At 38.4% G+C, this 19328-nt stretch overlaps 1 protein-coding gene across 2 annotated transcripts; it reads right to left on the bottom strand.

Annotated features, from left to right (window-relative positions):
* Positions 1-2383: 2383 nt before the first annotated feature.
* Positions 2384-17368, bottom strand: CWC15 (CWC15 spliceosome associated protein homolog; the record flags this gene model as incomplete). 2 transcript variants are annotated; one of them, XM_080715130.1, is made up of 6 exons in its annotated part: positions 2384-2513; positions 10125-10243; positions 13681-13788; positions 15927-16015; positions 16575-16687; positions 17238-17368. In XM_080715130.1, 6 exons carry the CDS (start codon positions 17366-17368, stop codon positions 2384-2386), a joined length of 690 nt encoding a protein of 229 aa, XP_080571256.1. The 2 variants fall into 2 exon arrangements, with proteins under 2 accessions (XP_080571256.1, XP_080571257.1); XM_080715131.1 differs by having other exon boundaries at positions 13681-13785.
* Between the last annotated feature and the right edge of the window lie 1960 nt (positions 17369-19328).

Here is a 19328-nt window from a genome sequence, read left to right as displayed (position 1 = left end):
GACTCAGATTATATGTTATTCTACATGGGAAACCACAGGGAAGGGCACAGGCACAGGGAGGGGGAAGACACCCTGAAATTGGCTTTACTCTGAGTCTTCCAATATCCATCAGGCTCAAAAAGGGAATTTAAGTAAGTGGTTCTTGGAGTGATGGGACACGGAAATCAGGCTCTAGGATATGAGCTGAATGCCTTTTGAATGCTAAGAAGGAAAGCAAAACCTATGGTTTTGGAAACCTAATAATGCCACTCATACGTGTAAGCATTTTATAAAGATTTACAGTCCTCACATACCACCCACCATGCATTAACCTTCTCAAGTCACTTGGCTTGCACCTCACACTTCATTTTTCTTAACTTTGAATGATGCAGTGCTTTCTTCCTAATAGAGTTGCTAGCAGGATAATGGAAAATAGATATAAGGGCACTTTATCAATAGTAAAGCTATGGATAAAAATAAGGTTTTAAAATTATCAAAGACTTTTTTTTGGCACTGAGGATTGAGCCGAGGGGCATTCTATCACCAAACTATACCCTCAGTCTTTTTAAAATTTCAAACAGTTTCCCTAAGTAGCATTAACCTGCAATCCTCCTTTCTCAGCCTCACAAGTACTTGAATTACTGGAGTGTACCAAACCGGGCTATTACAGGCCTTTTAAAAGCACTAGCCAAGGGCTGGGGATGTAGCGCAAGTGTAGAGCGCTTACCTAGCATGCACAAGGTCTTGAGTCTGATCCCCCAGCACTGCGAAACAAAACAAAAATCCCCTACTAGTACTTCTGAAAGTACTCAAAATTTCATGTAAACAGCTGAGTTTGACAAAATGCAGAACATACATGTGGAGTTTAGACTTGTTCTCCAGTCCCAGTTTATGCCTGACTCAGGCTACAAACAACCTGTGTCCAAACTTCACTGAAAAAATACAGGAGGAATAGGGTTTTTAAAAAAAGAATTAAGGCTCACATCTGTAATCCTAGTACTTGGGAGGCAGAGAAAGGAAGATTCCAGGTTTGAGTATGCCTGAGTAACAAAGTGAGACTCTCAAAAACCTAGTGAGACCAATTAAAAAAACAAAAGCTGGGGTATGTATAGCTTGGAAGTAAAATGCCCTTGGGTTCAATTTTGTGTACCCCTGCTAGATGAAGAATAAAGAAAAAGATTTAAATAAATAACAAGTGACAATATGCTATTTTGTTTAAAAGTTTTATCTTTACCCTTATAAAGTTCAAGATCATGCATGGATGAGGAATCCTAAGAAAGGTGTGTAGAAGGCTCAATTTCTGGTTCCAAATTATCTATCAAAGTGGTACCCTTAAGCAATAGCCTGAGAGTGGGAAACTTCATTTTCCATGAATAATGCTTTTTACTAGAGACAAGCTACGACTCCCCTCCCATTCACCACAGATATGCTCTTCAAGAACACACCTTTCCAAAGGTTTTATTTAAAAGTTTACTTAGCAGCCGGGCGTGGTGGCGCACGCTTGTAATCCCCACGCTTGGGAGGCAGAGACAGGAGGATCGCGCAGGTTCGAAGCCAGCCACGCGCGTTGGCTTAGGAGACCCTGTTTCCAAATATAAAAATGTAAAAATAGGTCTGGGAGTGTAGCCCGGAGGTAGAAGGGCTTCCAGGAACCCCAGTACCACCAAAAAAAAAAAAAAAAAAGTTTACTTAGCTTTGTCAGCATGCAAATTCGTAAACTTAAGAGAAACTGGGCAGCTCGCCATCTAGGACACAAGTGAGTGCCAAATGTTTTCTTGGAATGCTCAAGCTCCTGTCTTGGGCCAAAAGAAAGGAGTGTCTGCAGAAGTGCGCTACTTCGTGCCCTCTAGACACATGCCTGGGCACTCACTGACCGGTCACATTTCCATACCAACTCATACGAAATGGAACCCCTGATTTCCAACTTGTACAAAATGGAACCCCTACTTTCCACCACTCTTAAAACACACAATGAAAAGCTTATGAATGAATTGACCTTACATCAGTGTAAGAGAAGAGGGACAAACTTTAATGGATAAAGAAACAATGCAAAAAAAGTGAATTATTCTTTTGAAAAGGTAGTATGCAACATTTTATAAGCTGCACATATTACAACAAAAAGTTGGGGACACATATACGGTTATTTATTTAGATGATTAAAAACATTTACTGCAAGCAGGTTCCTTTTTTCCCATATTAAAAAGAGAACATGATCAGAAACACTCCAAATGAAAATTGGGGTCAAACCTATTTTTAAGTCCATTATCAAATTAGGTATTACTAAAGAAAAAGATATTTGGAAGTTAAAATTAGGAGAGTCTATTTTACATAATTTAGGTGCAGGATAAAAAGTCAAAATGATCCTTAGCATTTCATAGTCTTTAATTAAGCACATAAAACTGTACTACTTAATATATTTCTCCATGAACTTTTTATGAAATTCAGATCGTAGTGTATCATTTACAAATCTTTTGTCTTTCTTCTGATCGTCTACACCTTTTGCACAGTTCTTGAAGACAACATCATCATCCCACCTGGAGGGGAAAAAACCAGAATGCTTGATAATGTTTTCATTCAGAGACAAGAATACCATGTACAAAATCAAGCTTAGTCGTTACACAGAAAGATGCTCAACATGTATACCATGACACAGCAAAGGAACAAAAATAATCTTTAATTCATCATCATGCCTTTTTTTTTTTTGGTGGTACTGGGGTTCCTGGAAGCCCTTCTACCTCCGGGCTACACTCCCAGACCTAGTTTTACATTTTTATTTGGAAACAGGGTCTCCTAAGCCAGCGCGCTTTGGCTGGCTTCAAACCTGCGCGATCCTCCTGTCTCTGCCTCCCAAGCGCGGGGATTACAAGCATGCGCCACCACACCCGGCATAATCATGCTTTTTTTAAAGCAGAGAGGACAATTCCTACCTAGAACATATTAAACATCATTTTTTCTGGTAAAAACAACAAAGTTATATAGAAGAAACATACAGTTTTTAACTTAGGTGGTTTAAGGATTTCATACATTCATTTTTTATCAGTTAGTATTCAGTAATCATCCACTATAGTATTCATATAAGAAAATAAAAATGACAAAGAACTACTGAAATACAACAAGGCTCATATACTGGCCCACATCTACATTAACCATGGAGAAATATTTGCTTAAAGTTCACGGTAGAACTCTGGTGGGACTTCATAAAGTATATGGCATTAAAAAATACCCATGGAGCCTGGCGTGGTGGCACACGCTTGTAATCCTTGCACTTAGGAGGCTGAGATAGGAGGATCACACAGGTTCGAAGCCAGCCTCAGCTACTTAGTGAGGCTCTCAGAAGCTTAGTGAGACCCTGTTTCCAAATAAAGTATAAAATAGGTCTGAGAGTATAGCCTGGAGGTAGAAAAGCCCCCCTCCCCCCCACACACACCATGAATGGGCAATAAAACAGAAAATACAAGTGTTACAGAAAATAAAGAACAATTTCAGAATATCATCTAGCACATAAAACACAAGCCCACATATATGACACACTCACAAGTAAATAAAGTCTGTATAATGTGTAATGAAGTCATTACCAATACACAAAACATAAAAACTCAGCAGATCAATGACTAGAATATGTTCATATTTGCATCCAAAATGGACAGAATAAACTCTATACCTCAATATTAGTAAGTATATAATCAGCACAACTTCTTAAAAAAAGCACACTCTCAACTCACTCCTAGTAGGCTTTCTGTCCCTTCTCCCCAACATCAAAACGGATCCTCCATCTTACTTGCCCTGACATATATGGGCAGCACACATCTTACTTGCCCTGACATACATGATCACTTTCTCATCTTGAAACCTCATGGACCTGAATTCTTAGATGCCAATCTTTTTGTTCTCTTCTCCTTCTTCCTCACTAACTGCTCCTTCTCAACCTAGTTTTATTCATTCAAATGGCATTTATGAAGTACCTAATGTATCCTGAACATCGTTACAGGTATCCAACCTCTAAACAATACCAGGCTCAGGTCTGACGTCTATCATTCCCAATGTGATTTTACCCAGTGTTGTGGCTTCAAAAACTTTTGTAAGCTGACAACTCCCAACTTTATTATAATATCCAGCTTGGACTAACTGTGGAGACATATCAGGTTGCTTACTGAGAGTTTATATAGCACCCTAAACTTAGTCTACATTCTCTAGTCTTTCACTTGCTCAGCTCAAATACTACAGTCTTGTCTCTGACAAACTGCCCCCTTGTCAGCAATCCTCCCTTGACTTTGATGATTGTGTCTGTATATTTTTATGGCTTTACAGGTCACTGTAAGGATTGCATTTTTAAAAAAGCCACTGAAGACTTAGAACAAAAAGTTGTGACTTTATAGTTTAATAAATATAGTTCAAAGGTTAAATGAACAGGGTTCCTTGACTACCTTATATAAAATAACCTTCCTCCCAACTCAGCACTCATGATAAGCTATTTTCTACACATTATCATCTGAGGTACTTTATATAGTATTTACTATTTATAGTCTCTCCCTCTTTGGCCCTCTACCTCACTCTTCCACATACATACAAGTACAGTACAGAGTAACATAGAGGCCTAATGCTATCCTTAGGCTTGCTTATGAAGCTAATATTGGCTGGCATTTGCAAACCTACATATCAGGCATTTTCTCACCACCACTGTATCCAGAGTATATAAAAAACATAAGTTTATGCTGAACATCGACTTTTCTTTTGGATTTTGGTATGTGCTAGACAGAAGTTGTCCATGTAACTAGCTCCCAATTAAAACCTTTGGCAATGCCCAAGACTCAATGAATCTCTAACAGGTTTTTCTAGGCAGAAATACTGTGCACAAGCCGGGCGTGGTGGCGCATGCTTGTAATCCCAGCATTTGGGAGGCTGAGACAGAAGGATTGCGGTTTGTGGACAGCCTCAGCTACTACTTAGTGAGGCCCTTTGCAACTCAGTGAGACCCTGTTTCAAAATAAAGAATAAAAAAATAGGGTTGGTGGTGCAGCTTGGAGGTAGAATGTCCCTGGGTTCTATCCCCAGTACCGCAACAAAACAAAACAAAACAAAACAAAAAAGCAAAAAACCGTGTACACTCTGCTGCATTTTCATTGCTCCATTTGACTTCTTAGGAGGGATAGAGCATAAGAAAGCCTGCATGTGAATTTTTCCAGTTCCTGCCTGTGACTTTCCCTTATGCTCTGGCTGCGCATCTTTGCGAATTTGGCCATGAAAATAACCATAAGCCAAGCCCCCTGAATCCTCCTGGTAAATGTCTGAATGGAGACCTCTGACACATACATATGACATATAAGCTTTTATAGTGTAAAAGGATCAGATATTATTCTGTTTCTATTGTTTCGGTCTTATTTGGTACACAGCTGGTTATTATAACTTTTTATTGAAAATGAGTCTCTTGGGACTTCGGGGAAGATGGCAACGAGGGAAGCAGCACACTATTGTTGGAAACAGCAGTGGTGCAGATTAGCAGACAGCCCCCTAGGCCAATCAGGCAAAAAGGCTTACAGTCCCCAGGGCTCAGAGCTATAGTAAGGCCTCTGGAGATTGCCACAGACCACCAAATTGTGCTGATTAGGGAGAAGTCAGACCAACCCACCCTTAGCTGTGGAGAACTACGTATACACTAAGTTTGGTCCCAGTGGCACCTGCCGCCTACACAGGCCGGGTGAGATGTGGGCTCAGCATCAGTGGAAAGTATGGAGACCAGTGTTTAACACTAGATCCAGCCCCAATGATACTGGATGCCTGCACAGACTGAGGAAGTCTCAGAGACAGGTCCTTTTTGAGAGCTTAGAGACCCAGGCTTGCAGCAAGAAAGGTGTTGGTGGCACTTGGTGCATGAACAGAGAGAGATAACCAGGCCTGGGTTCCAATCATTGAAGGAGACCAAAAAGTGGGGCTATAACCTGACATCATTACTATAGGTTACAGAGCAAATGAGAGTTGGAACATGCTCTAGAACCTATTACAGAATGTGAACCTTGAACAGCTGAAAGAATCCATGCAGATCCAGGAGGACTGCAGAGGCCAAGTCTGCTCAGTACTCATATATTTGTGGGGTTGTATTACTTTGTTCTTGTTTTGTGTTTTGTAATTTTCTTTTGTGTGTGTGTGTGTGTGTGTGTGTGTGTGTGTGCTTGTTTGCTCTTTTCCCCAACCCCTTTACAATCTTCTTCCTTTGTGTATATCTACTCTCATCTCTCCATCCCTTTCCTTTTTTTTTCTTTTCTTTGTCTTGTATTAAGTCCATATCACTATACTAAATACTCTACATTAGTTACTAGAACCCTACTACATAATCACTATCTCTAATCTCCACTATATATTACCTGATCAAACCCAAACTCTCATTCTATTCCATCCTATCTGCTACTTTACCCTATTCTTGCATTTACTACTTCATCACGTTCCTCTTTACTCAACCTTCATCACTGAATACAACACAACTTGGCCTTGTATATAACAGGTGAGCTGACACCTACAGAGTGAGAGAAAGCTATGAAAAGCAAGCAAATACAAACTTAAGAAATGTAAAATAATGAGAAGGAGGAATAATGAGGAAGCAATGAGGTCCCACAACACTACAATAACAGAACCATATAATATAGAATTGCAGAAATTGCCAAAAGGACAAATCTGAAATAGTAGAAATGATACAAAATTTTCTAAAAGAATTTAGACAGAGCCTGAAAGGAATAAACCAACAATTAAACAAAGAATCCAATACCCTGAAAAGGAATCAGAAAGAAGCTCTGAAGGAACTGAAGGATACAATCATTGAAATGAAGGCATTGATACAAAATTATAAAAAACAGATTAGACTACATGAAAAACACAATCTCACTCTTAAAGATGATCACTCCAAAAGTGAATGTATAGTATAGAAAAAACAATTCGACAGCATGAACTGGATATCAAAGAGATATGGGCCCATCTTAAAAGAGCTAACCTAAAAAATAGTAGGCATAGAAGAGGGACTAGAAAGTAAAACCAAAGGAAGCAACAATCTCTTCAAGAAGTAATATCAGAAAATTAACAAATATTGAAAAAGAGATCAATACAGAGGTATAGGAACTTATAGGAATCCCTTTCAAAAGAGATCACCACACCATATAAAAGTCAAACTGACTAATGTAGAAGCCAAGGAAAGAATCTTAAAGGCAACAAAAGCAAAAGACCAAGTGACATTCAGAGGAAAATCAATTAAAATCACTCCAGACTTCCCAAACCAAGTCATGAAAGCCAGAAGGGTATGAAGAAGCATATGCCAAACTATGAAAAAAAAAAAAAAAACAACTTGCACCCAAAAACCTCCTACCCAGCAAAACTATTTCTTAAATTCAATAAGGAAATAAATATCTTCCACGACAAACAGAAGCTGAATTTGTTTCCCAAACCAGCACTAGAGAAAATGCTCAGAGATTAAAAAAATAAGTAATAAACACAAGAACCAGAGAAACAATAATTTCCATCAAACGAACAACTAAGCTAAGGACAAACACTACCTCAAACAGAAGTTAAAAATCAAAATGTTAGGAATTAAAAATCATCTCAATAATCATGCTGAACATAAATGGCCTCAGCTCCCCAGTAAAAAGATAGAAGGTGGCAAAATGGATTAAAAAACAGAATCCATCTATCTGCTGTCTGCAAGAAACATAACCTTAATGTAAAGACAGTAAAAAACTGAAGGTGACTGGAACAAGGTAATCCATGTCAATGGAACTGGTAGCAGGAGTAGCAACTATGGTACCAGACAACTTAAACTTCAAGCCCAAGCTTATCAGAAGAGACAAATAGGCCATTTTTTTACTGGTAAAAGAAACAATCCAGCAAAAATCATGGCACAGGATTTTCAAAAGAATTTAGAGCCTGAAAAAAATAAAGAAACAAATAAACAAAGAATCTGACACCCTGAACAGGATCAGAAAGAAGCTCTGAAGAAAGTGAAGGATGCAATCATTGAAATGAAGGCATCAATACAAACTAAAAACAATAGATTAGACCACATAGCAAACAGAAAAAAATGTTAACAATAGTCAACACTTATGCCCCAAACACAGATGCAGCCACTTTCATAAAATAAATTCTTTGTGACATTCAGTCCCACAATCCCAATACAATACAACAGAACACTGGGAGATCCCAATATATTAATACTGGGAGAATTCAACACTCCTCTCATACCACTAGATGGATCTTCTAAACAAAAGGTCAGTGAAGATGCCTCAGACCTAAAGAACATCATCAACCAAATAGACCTATTAGACACATACACAATATTAAAACTCAACTACAGAATAGTTCACATTTTTCTCAGATATTCACGGAATCTTCTCCGAAATAGACCACATCCTGGGCCACAAAGTGAGCACTAGCAAATTAAAAAAATGCGACATACTCCTTTATGTCTTTTCAGACCACAATGGAATGAAACTAGAAATCAACTCTAAGACGACCTAGAGTAGCCACATAAATATATGGAGACTGAATATCACACTGCTGAATGAGGAATGGGTCATAGAAGAAGTAAGGGGTGCAATTAAGAAATTCTTAGAGACAAATGAAAAGAGAGACACAACATATCAAAACCTCTGGGACACCTTGAAGGCAGTATTGAGAGGAAAATTTATAGCATTGAGTGCCCACATAATAAGAACAGAAAATCACCAAATAAATAACCTAATGACACACGTCAAAGCCCTTGAAACAAGCAGAGACAGTCTAACCCCAAAGCCAGTAGATGATAGGAAATTATTAAAATCAGAGCAGAAATCAATGAAGTAGAAAATAAAAAAATACAGAAAATCAACAAAACCAAAAGCTGGTTTCTCAAAAAGTTAACAAGACAAATAAACCACTGGCCACCTAAACCAAAAGAAAGAATCAATCCAAATTACTAAATAAGAGATGAAAAATGAGATATTACCACCAACACTGTGGAAATCCAGAGGATTATCAGAAACTATTTTGAAAAACTATACCAACAAAATGGAAGACTTAGAAGAAATTGACAATTTTCTAAACACAACCTTCCTAAACTGAACCAAGATATAAAAATTTGAACTGACCAATAGCAATAGAAGAGATAGAGACAGCAATAAAGAGCCTACCACCAAACAAACAGCCAAGACCAGATGGTTTCCCCAGTGAATTTTACAAAACCTTCATAGAAGAGGTAATCCCAATACTCCTCAATCTATTTCGTGAAATTCCACCTAACTCCAATGAGAATTGCAATCATTAAAAGCACAAACAACAATACATGCTGGCGAGGATGTGGAGAAGTGTAAACTCTAATACACTGTGGTGGGATTGCAAATTAGTGCAACCAATTTAGAAAACAGTATGGAGGGTCCTCAGAAGAATGAGAATGAACCTACCATATGATCCAGCAATACCACTTCTGGGTATCTACCCCAAAGAAAGGAAACCAAACTACCAAACTAATGCATGTGTATCTATGTTCATAGCTGCACAATTCACAATTGCCAAACTATGGAATAGCCAAGATGTCCATCAACAGATGAATGGGTTACAAAACTATGGGATATGTACACAATGGAATTTTACTCAGCCATAAAGAACAAAATTATGTCATTTACAGGAAAATGGATGGAACCAAAGAAGATTATGCTATGTGAAATTAGTGACAAAAAGTAAAAAACTGGATGTTCTCTGTAATATGTGGAAGCTAGGGAGAAAAAAGGTCATAAGAGGAACTCTAGATGAAGGAGAAACCATAGATGAGCAAATAAGGAAACCTAACTGAGAAGTGTGGGAGGAGGAGGAGAGAGAAATTCCTTAATGTACATGCAGCATATTCATAAACATATCAATCAGTTAGCCAAACAAGAGAAGGAGGGAGGGGGGAGGAAATGGGGGAAGGGCTAAATAAGTGATGTGTGCATGTATGGCTCTACCATCTTGTACCCCATTAGGATGTACGACTACAATGAACCAATAAAAATGAAAATGAGTCTCTTTTGTTTTCCTTCTCTGATTATTCCAGTATTTGTTAGAGAAGAATATTAATGGAAAGTAAAGGCTTAGAATGTATTTTGCTGGTGAACTTATAACCTGTATATGTGAATCAAAGCCATTATCTATGGTACCTTCTTTTAACTTTGAAGTTGGCTTGAGGCTGAGATGGGCCAGTGAGATTAAGGAGAGGGTTTCCACTCAGAATGTTCTCCATACGAATCCTCTCTTCTTCAGCTTTTTGTTCTTGTTCCTGTCAGAAGAAGATGCAAATTGACTTATATTAACTCCAGGTCAATTTTATTAGCTCATAAAAGGGTGGGGGAGACTGTAAAGACTGTATGAGGAAAAATTTTATCTCCTTCCTTCCCTTCTTGATTCTTAAAATATACCAGAAAAGTTTAGCCAATGTAAGATAATTTGGCATTTTAATTATAAATATTTCAGGCTTGCCATTAGACAGTCAGTAATTTCTCCCAATCTGAAAGAGCTTCCAGGAACCCCAGTACTACCAAAAAAAAAAAAAAAAAAAAAAAAAGTGGCCTGTGACTGCCACTGCCTAAACCTAATTTGTGATTGCCTTTCCCTGAAACTTAACTTACAATCCTAAACTCATGACCTCCTTGCTGTTTGCTTTGTTTAAACCCTTAAAAAAAAAAAAGGCACTGGCTGCAGGAGGCCTGGCGAATTGTCAGTTAATTTTCCTCCAACTGCCCCACAACCTTCCATGGTGGGACTACAGAGTAAGTAGCATAACTAGAGTCTGCTATAGTTCTTATAATTTGTTATTACTTTCTATATCTCTCATCTTTCATCAGTTACAACAACATTGTCTTCATTTTACTTTAGCATCAATCTCTTCATACTTAAATCACCTTCAACTTCCTTTTCAAATGTCCAAAATCCTTAGCTGTAAGTTCTTTTTGTTTTTGCAGTGTTGGTCATTGTACTTCGAAGCTACACTCCCAGACCTATTTTTTAGTCTTTTTTTAAATTTATTTATTTTTGAAACAGGGTCTCGCTGAGTTGTGAAGAGCTTCGCTAAGTAGCTGAGGCTGTCCATGAACCATGATCCTCCAGTCTCAGCCTCCCGAATGCTGGGATTACAAGTGTACACCACCATGCCTGGCTCAGCTGTAACTTCTAGAGTTACCTGAAAATATACTATCTTAAACCAAACATAAATTTCATTTTTTATATTTTAGGAATGACCAAAAAAAAAAAAAAAAAAAAAAAAAAAAAAAAGAGTGCTTGGAGGTAATTTTAAAATGAATTCAATTTTCCATATAAGTTGCTAACTCTTCATTTAAATATATATATGTAAACTATGGACTTAATTTTATCAAGGCAAAAAAACTAGGAAATGAGAAGATGTACTTTGTAGGAAAATAAGCAGAAAAACTCCTTTAGATTACCTCAGACCTTAAGCAAAGAGAAACTATCTCTCAAAGATTAAGGATAACTACATATTTATATATTAGAGCAAAGAGCCATTTCTTGAGATGCTAGCAAAATAGGAGCTCAAACATAAAATATATAAGAACTTGTAATAATAATGATGTGTATAACATATGAGGTCTTGGTCTTTTAGTACTTATATTATTTCCTTTAGAGTTACTTGTTTGACACATATAATACTGGGGAAAAAGGCATCAACTGTTTCCATATTCAAATGCCAGGCACAAAAGCTAGTGGTAAGACAGCCTATGGGTCAAACCCAAACAATTTCCCATCTCCTATTTTTGAGAATAAAATTTTGTTGGAACAGCCACACCTATTCACTCATGTATTGTCTACAGCTTGGTCAGCACTTACACAACAATTACATAGTTGCAACCAAGGATATATGACAAGCTGGCCTAAAATATTTTGTATCTCTCTTTTTACAGGAAGTGTGCTGACCCCTGAAATAGGAAATTAGTTTGAAAATGTTATTTTTGGGCACCTCAAAAACAAAACAAAAATAACACACAGAAAGGGGCAACAGGAACAAAGGAAATAAAGCTGTCATGCAACTCCTGAAACACGAACACATTTTTGTACAGAGACTAGATGAACCTCCCATAACTACCAGACCTTCTGTCCAAAAGGTTTATCCTTCCTAAAGGTCAACCAAAAGCATTTAAATTCACTGTTTCTCTTCTATACAGAGAAGCTGGCAATGCAAAAGAATTTGGAACAACTGCCCTCTAGTGGTACACAAGTAATATAGGAAATGTTCTTGATTGTTATTTATTTTTAAGAATTAGAAAGAAAACCTAAAAGATGTTATAGGAATTATGTTCTCTTAAGCCAAACTTTAATGAGAACTTCATATTAAAATGCTTTTCTTGGGGATGGGGATGCAGTTCAGCATTTGGCTAGCATGTATGAGGCCCTGGGTTCAATCTCTAGCGCACAAACAAAAAATCAAAACTAAAAACAAAAACCTTTATCTTCTTCCAATCTAAATTCTAACAGTCTTCAAAGTCTCTCTCATAGTTTACATTTTTTCTTTATTTTTCCCTGATTCTCTGGACTCACATGAACTCTACTTCCCTGGATTCTTAGCATTAACCTATATCAGCATCATTCTCTGAAACCCTTTCCCTCTTTAGAAACAGAACAATTCTTGGCTCAAATGAAATCTTACATTGTAGCCCACTAGAAAGCTGTGCTGCTCTAATTGAAAAGGCAGACAGACATCTCTACCTGAATGTCTTATAATGTGTCAAATTAAACACATGTAAAAGAGAACTCATCATCTTTGTCTGCCTAAACATGTCTTCTTTGCCTTTGTTGTTAGTTAGCTTATGGCACCATTACCCAAATTCTGGGAGTCATCTTTGCATCCACAATTAGTTATTTTAACTGGTCCATTGCTCCATCAGCACTTATTTCTTTCAATACTAGCTCCTAGCATGAAAGATTCTCTTAATCAACTCTACCAATCTTCTGCTGGAATCAACTGGCTCCCCTCATCCTTCAGAACAAAATCCAGACTCTTTGAGCATTGGTTTACAAACTTCTAATGCTTGGATTTGTACCTGTGTCTCCAGTTTCATCTCTTAGGCAGCCATTTTTTCTCATTTGGTAAATGGAGAGACTGGGTATTCAGAAAAGTTAGGTAGCTTGCCCTAGGTTATATAAAATCTAGTGACAGGTTGCCTCAACAAATGTCTAGGCAGGAAATGCGAAGAAGAGAAATCTTTGTAGACAATGAATAAATCTTAATTACCTCTGATTCTTCTGACACTTAAAAAAACTGGCTGAATTTCAGTGATATTCACAAACAAGTGAATATGAGCAAGATGATACATATTATTCAGCATGTATGCATTATTTGGGAAGAATTTCCAACATAACCAGGAGGCTTAGGTGCTGTGATATTTAGACATTGTGAGGAACATTTCAAATATAAGAAAATATTACGTAAGTTAAAAAAATATCTCTTCTTTAGCTGGGCATGGTGGCACATGCCTATAATCCCAGTACTTGGGAGGCTGAGACAGAAGGATAGCAGGTTTGAGGACAGCACGTGATAACTTCAGAGACACTATTTCAAAATAAAAAAAGAGCAAGGGGCGTACTTCTGAGGTAGAATGCCCCTCAGCTCAATCCCTGGTGCTCCTTAACTCCCAAAACACAAAAGTTTTATGTTAGCATGTATGAGAAGATGGAGAGATGTAATACTTAACACTTTTACTTTACCTTCCTGGCCTGTTCTTCAGCTCTTTCTTTTTTAATTTTTTCAAGTTCTGCAAGAAGAGCTGCAGTATCATCATCATCACTTTCCTCTTCAAAGTCTTCATCTTCCTCCTAAAAAAAAAAAAAATGATAATCCAGGAAGTTAGAGAAAAAATGCAGAGTATTCCTTTTTTTTTCCCCATAAAAATTTCATTCAGCAAGTATTTTAGGTAGAATTAATTTTCTTGGTGGGAAAAATAAATGCATCTAAATACCATGATTAGAATAAAAAGCTGGAGCCATGCGTGGTGGCACACACTTGTAATCCCAGCATTCAGAAGGCTGAGACAGGAGGATCGTGGTTCGCGACCAGCCTCAGCTACTTAGTGAGGCCCTTTGCAATTCAGTGAGACTCTGTTTCAAAATAAAGAATAAAAAATAGGGCTAGGGTGTAGCTCAGCAGTAGAATGCCCCTGGGTTCCATCCCCAGTACTGCAAAAATCAATCAATCAATTGCTGGAGCCTGTCATGGTGGTGCATGCCCATAACCCCAGTACTTGAGAGACTGACAAGAGAATCACAGGTTTGAGAACATCCTTATCAACAAAACAAGACTCTGTTTCAAAACAACAATAATGATGATGATGAAGGGCTAGGGGTGTAGCCAGGAAGTAGAATGTCCTGAGGTTCAATCTCCATTATCGCTGCCCCCTCAAATAAAAAGAGAAAAAAAATATGAAAAGAAAAAACCACAGCTGAGCATGATGGTGTGCCAGTGTGTGCCCATAATCCTAGTACTTAGAAGGCTGAGGCAGGAGGATGGCAGGTTTGAGGCCAGCCTCAGCAATTTAGGAAGATTCTTAGCAACAAAGCAAGACTTTGTTTCAAAATAAAAAAATAAAATAGTCTGAGGGTGTAGCACATAGGTAGAATGCCCTTGGTCTCAATCCCCAGCACCTCCTACCCCAATCAACTGACCAAAAAAGAAACCTCGTAAAAATACTTAGGAATACTTATTAAAATGTCAATCCCCAAAAGTGAAAGGTCAGATGTTGTTTGCCCTCATATCTGGAAGCTAGGGAAAAATTGAGACATAGGAGGGACTCTAGACAAAGAAGGGGAAACCTTAGTTGAATTAAACAGGGGACCTAATGAGGGAGATGGAAGGGGGAGAGGGAAACATCTCAATGGTCATGATGCACATACACAAACTTATCAAAGCTATCACTGTGCTGAGCACAGGAGGGAGGAGAGGAAGAGGAAACAGGGTGGGAATGAGGGAAGAGCTCAATAATTTCTGCGTGCCTCTCTGCCTGCATCACCCTGAACTTCAAGATTTAAGATTGAAAGGCGCCAATAAAAAAGAAAAAAAGTCAACCCTTGACAAACGCTTTCAAATTTACATGGCCCCCAAATATTTTCCATATGAAGGTATTCTAAAATAAGAAAAAGGAATGTTTCATAATGAAACACAGTACATATACAGTGTACCTCTCTAAAAATATAAAAATAATTTTATGTAGTTTAAGGCAATTTTAAGCAAGTAAGGATAATCACACCTGTAAAAAAAAAAAGGGCACCAAGTTCCAGAAGAAAATAATTTCAAATAAATGCTCTTTAAGCGGAGTCTCCTGTTTTATTGATTGTAACTTCACCAGTCAGCTTTAGAATTAAATGCTCACATGTGTGTATAATTACTCAAGAAAGGCCACTATTCTTTTTGCTGTTATGCTGAAAACTGCGAATTGCAAAGCTGTAGGGTCCCACTGAATTTTGATGTTAATTTAATATGGTAATCCTTAAAAACCTTTTGCTTAGATTACACCCCTTTCTTAAAGAGGGAACCATTATTGCCCCCACAGGACTGAAGGGAGGCATCTTTCTAAAGAGAAAAGCCCCTTTGAGTATAGAGGGTGCAGAGCCCAGTGTAAGAGTCTGGTGGAGGTATATAACAGGGTAGCTTAACTTTAGAATTTAATATAGGGAATTCTTTTTGGAGTGTGGGTGGGGTGGATGAGGCAAGCATGTTCTTTAACAGATTCCTTTCATATTGGGTTCTCTAGAGATCAAATTTGTTCTTGAAGTACTTAACAGTTAACAGATATTTTTGTTTTAAAATCAATTGTTAAATTTTGGGTTGAAGTCAGGAACACATATGAATAATAAAAAACATACAGGTCACTTCTCAAACCAAAGAGGATAAAAAAGTACTTCAGAAAAACATGGTAATAAATTGCTAAATAGAGACAAAAGGAGAAAATAAAACATACATCTGTTAGAGGATCATCCGCATCAAGGTTGGCAGCAGGAATCTGGTCTAACCTGGGCTTCTTTGACACTGAAGAGGAGGTTGTATGTTCTGGCAGAAAACAAATATCATTTAGCTTAGTGAATTAAGTATTACATTTCTCATTAGGGAACTATGGGCACAAAGATACATTAAAAGTATCATGAGAGCAGGGATCATATTATCCACAGTGACCGGCAAATAAGCCTTTGGTAAGTATTAAATAAGTATTAATTTTAATACCAGAACTACAGCATCTTTCAAGAAATTTAGGGAATAATTTATATACGTTGGAAACATAAAAAAGATAATTTATGCCTCTAGATGCCCTCCAATGGCCAATTACAAAAAAAAAAAAAGAATCTCTTAAAAATCCTGGAACCTCGAGGCTGTGTAAAGAGTGAAACCCTTTGCCTTGAATTGAAATGACTGATGGCTGCTAAGTCTCCCAAGTCCACTTTGTTCCTAATATAGATCCATAAAAAGATGGAACTGGATAGACCACAATCTCCAATCATTTCGGAAAGTATTGCAACTCACAAAAATATTATCTATTTAGTTACCACACGGAAAAAAGAATACTATTGACAACTTAAGTTTCTAAGACAAATGCATGGGACAGTGTTGGTACCTCGGGCTGGACGATCCCTATTTTTTTCTCTTGCAGCAGCTCTCTCTCTCTCTTCCAACTCTCTCCTAAAGTCGCGATTACGAACTTCTTCAGGGGCATCCTGAGTAGCCTGCCTAAATTAGTAGAATCAAAAATGTTACCCCCCATCAAAGAAAACATAATCACATGTGGATGGAAGCTAATTCACATATGCAAGCATAAAACAAAGAAGACAAAATAATCTAATCTGAAGGTTATTAGTAGGCACTTGTGATGTTTCCAATATTTCAAGCCCAAATGGAACCACATATTTTCCCACAACATGGCTGCGGATTGATTTAATTTTTGTTAGTATATCAACTCAAGGGCTCATTACACCACCACTTTCATCTCATACTCGTTAGTACTGATAGTGTGTAGTTTCTCTGAGGTGATAAACTAGTTACTGATCCATCTACATATGGAAATTCCCGGTGAACAGAAATTTCTGCTAAAGGAATATCTGGTAACACTTAAAAATCAGAGAGCAAAATTCACTGTTAAGCCCTCTACCACATTCTATTTGTACGAAAATAGATAACCTAAGCGACATAAATCAAATTATGATCAAATATCATGGTCCTGGCACCGAATAGATTTAGTCTTGTTTCATGAACAAGAAAAAAAAATGAAAGTCTTTATTACCTATATTTTATCTTTGTATGAGAGGGAAGATCTCTGCTTGAATACTGCTTTGAGAGCTGGCTCAAATCACCTTCTCCTTTTCCTCTTCCACCTCTTGCAGGCTCAAAAGTTGGCCTGGCTGCTGTTGTCATCTTTTATGCTTTGAAGAAATACAGCATTAAGTTATTCCCAATAGAACTCTCATTTTTTAAAGTTATTCATCAATATCTGTCTTTGTGAAATAATCTCCAAAACTCATTCCCCAAAAGTCTATTCAGGAAAATAAATTATGAGCCAGGTGTGGTGGCACATGCTTGTAATCCTAGCACTTGGGAGGCAGAGACAGGCAGATCGGGCAGTTTCGAGGCCAGTCTCAGCTACTTAGTGAGGCTCTTGGCAACTTAGTGAGACCCTGTTTCCAAATAAAATATATTAAAATAAAATGATCAGGGGTGTAGCCTGGAGGTAGAAGGCCCCTGGGTTCCATCCCTAGTAGCACACACACACACACACACACACACACACACACACACACAGAAATTATAAAGGTGCAGGGTGTACAATGAATAATGAATACAGACTTGCAGGTAGTTCTTAGTATAAAAAATTCTGAGCCAGGTGTGGTGGCTCACGCTTGTAATCCCAGCATTCGGGAGGCTGAGACCCGAGGATCTTGGTTCATGGACAGCCTCAGTTACTTAGTGAGGCCCTTTGCAACTCAGTGAGACCCTGTTTCAAAATAAATAAAAAATTGGGCAGGGCGGTGTAGCTCGGAGGTCAAATGCCTCTGGGTTCCAGCCCAGATTCTCAAAAACAAAACAAAACAAAACAAAAAACTGTCAGAAAGATCTGAGTTTGTGTTCTTGATATATGGCCCTAGCTTGTTCCTGTCATCTGTGGAATGAAGATATTCTCAAAAGATGTGAAGATTACAAGACAAGTCAAGGCCTTTCTAATACACAATAGTGCCATGATTAAGTTTTTTGTTTTGTTTTGTTTTTCGGTACTGGAGAATGAACTCAGAGGCATTTTACCTTCAAGCTACACCCCCAACCCTATTATTTTTTAATTTTTTTTTTAAAAAGCAGTGTCTCACTAAATTGCTGAGGCTGGCCATGAACCTGCAATCTTCCTGTCTCAGACTCTCAAGTACTGGAATTACAAGCGTGTGCCACAGCAGTTGGCCAATAACTAAGTTTTGAAAATTCTCAATCGTATTTCAGCAGATTTCTAAGATCTTAATTTTATGAAAACTTTACAGAACAAAGAAGTTAGAAAAAAATTTAAACCACTGATAAACTGAGTATACTCGAGATCACTGTGCTAAATTAGATGACAGCTACAAGGGCAAAAATCTCCAAGTCTTTTGTTGATCCAATTTCCCCCTATAACAACCATCATAATACAAATCAGACCTTTTTAGGTCATAATTTAAGGAATGCTCAAAAACCAGTAAGTTCACTCCCAAAGGATTGTAATAACCAAAAATCAGAAACATATTTCTAATGTTACCTTCAGCCTTCATAGCAATCAAAAGAAGACCGCCGGACAGAAGAGGCTACTAAATTAGGGTCGGAAAACCAGGTATGGAGAGTGTGAGCGAAATGAGAGAATTTTTTTCTTCTTCTATACTTGTCTTAATTTTCAGCAAGGGTAAAGACAGGTGTCTAAAGAGGGACAGATTGTCTACTGGGCGCCGCCACCTCCCGCTCACCTCCGGCAGGATCGGCCGGCCTCCCGGGAGCCGGTCCAGAGACTGTCACCGGGAACTAGCCGCCTTTTCACCCGAGCGGGACCCGGCAGTCGGCGCACCTGGGGCCTGTCCAAGCCGCAGGCAAAGAGCTGCCTCAGCGCCGCGATCTCCGCGGCCGGCCCCAAAGCTCCCGATGCACCGGACCTGCCCACCGCTAGGGCTCCCCTCCGCCCGCGCCGACTCAGACCCCCGCTTCCCTTTCCCGACTCCCGCTTCCCTTTCCCGACCCCCCGCTTCCCTTTCCCGTCCCACTCGCTTAGAAAAAACGAGCTGCTCCCTTCCAACCGCTCACTCTGGCCGAGTTACGATGCAGAAGTCCTCAGAAGATCACACCGACACCATTGCAACTCTTGGCTCCC

This window comes from Muscardinus avellanarius, assembly GCF_963383645.1.
Source record: "Muscardinus avellanarius genome assembly, chromosome: 1".
Lineage (NCBI taxonomy): Eukaryota > Metazoa > Chordata > Mammalia > Rodentia > Gliridae > Muscardinus > Muscardinus avellanarius.
Note: the sequence above shows the minus strand (reverse complement) of the source record. Positions and strands in the feature narration are given on the sequence as shown.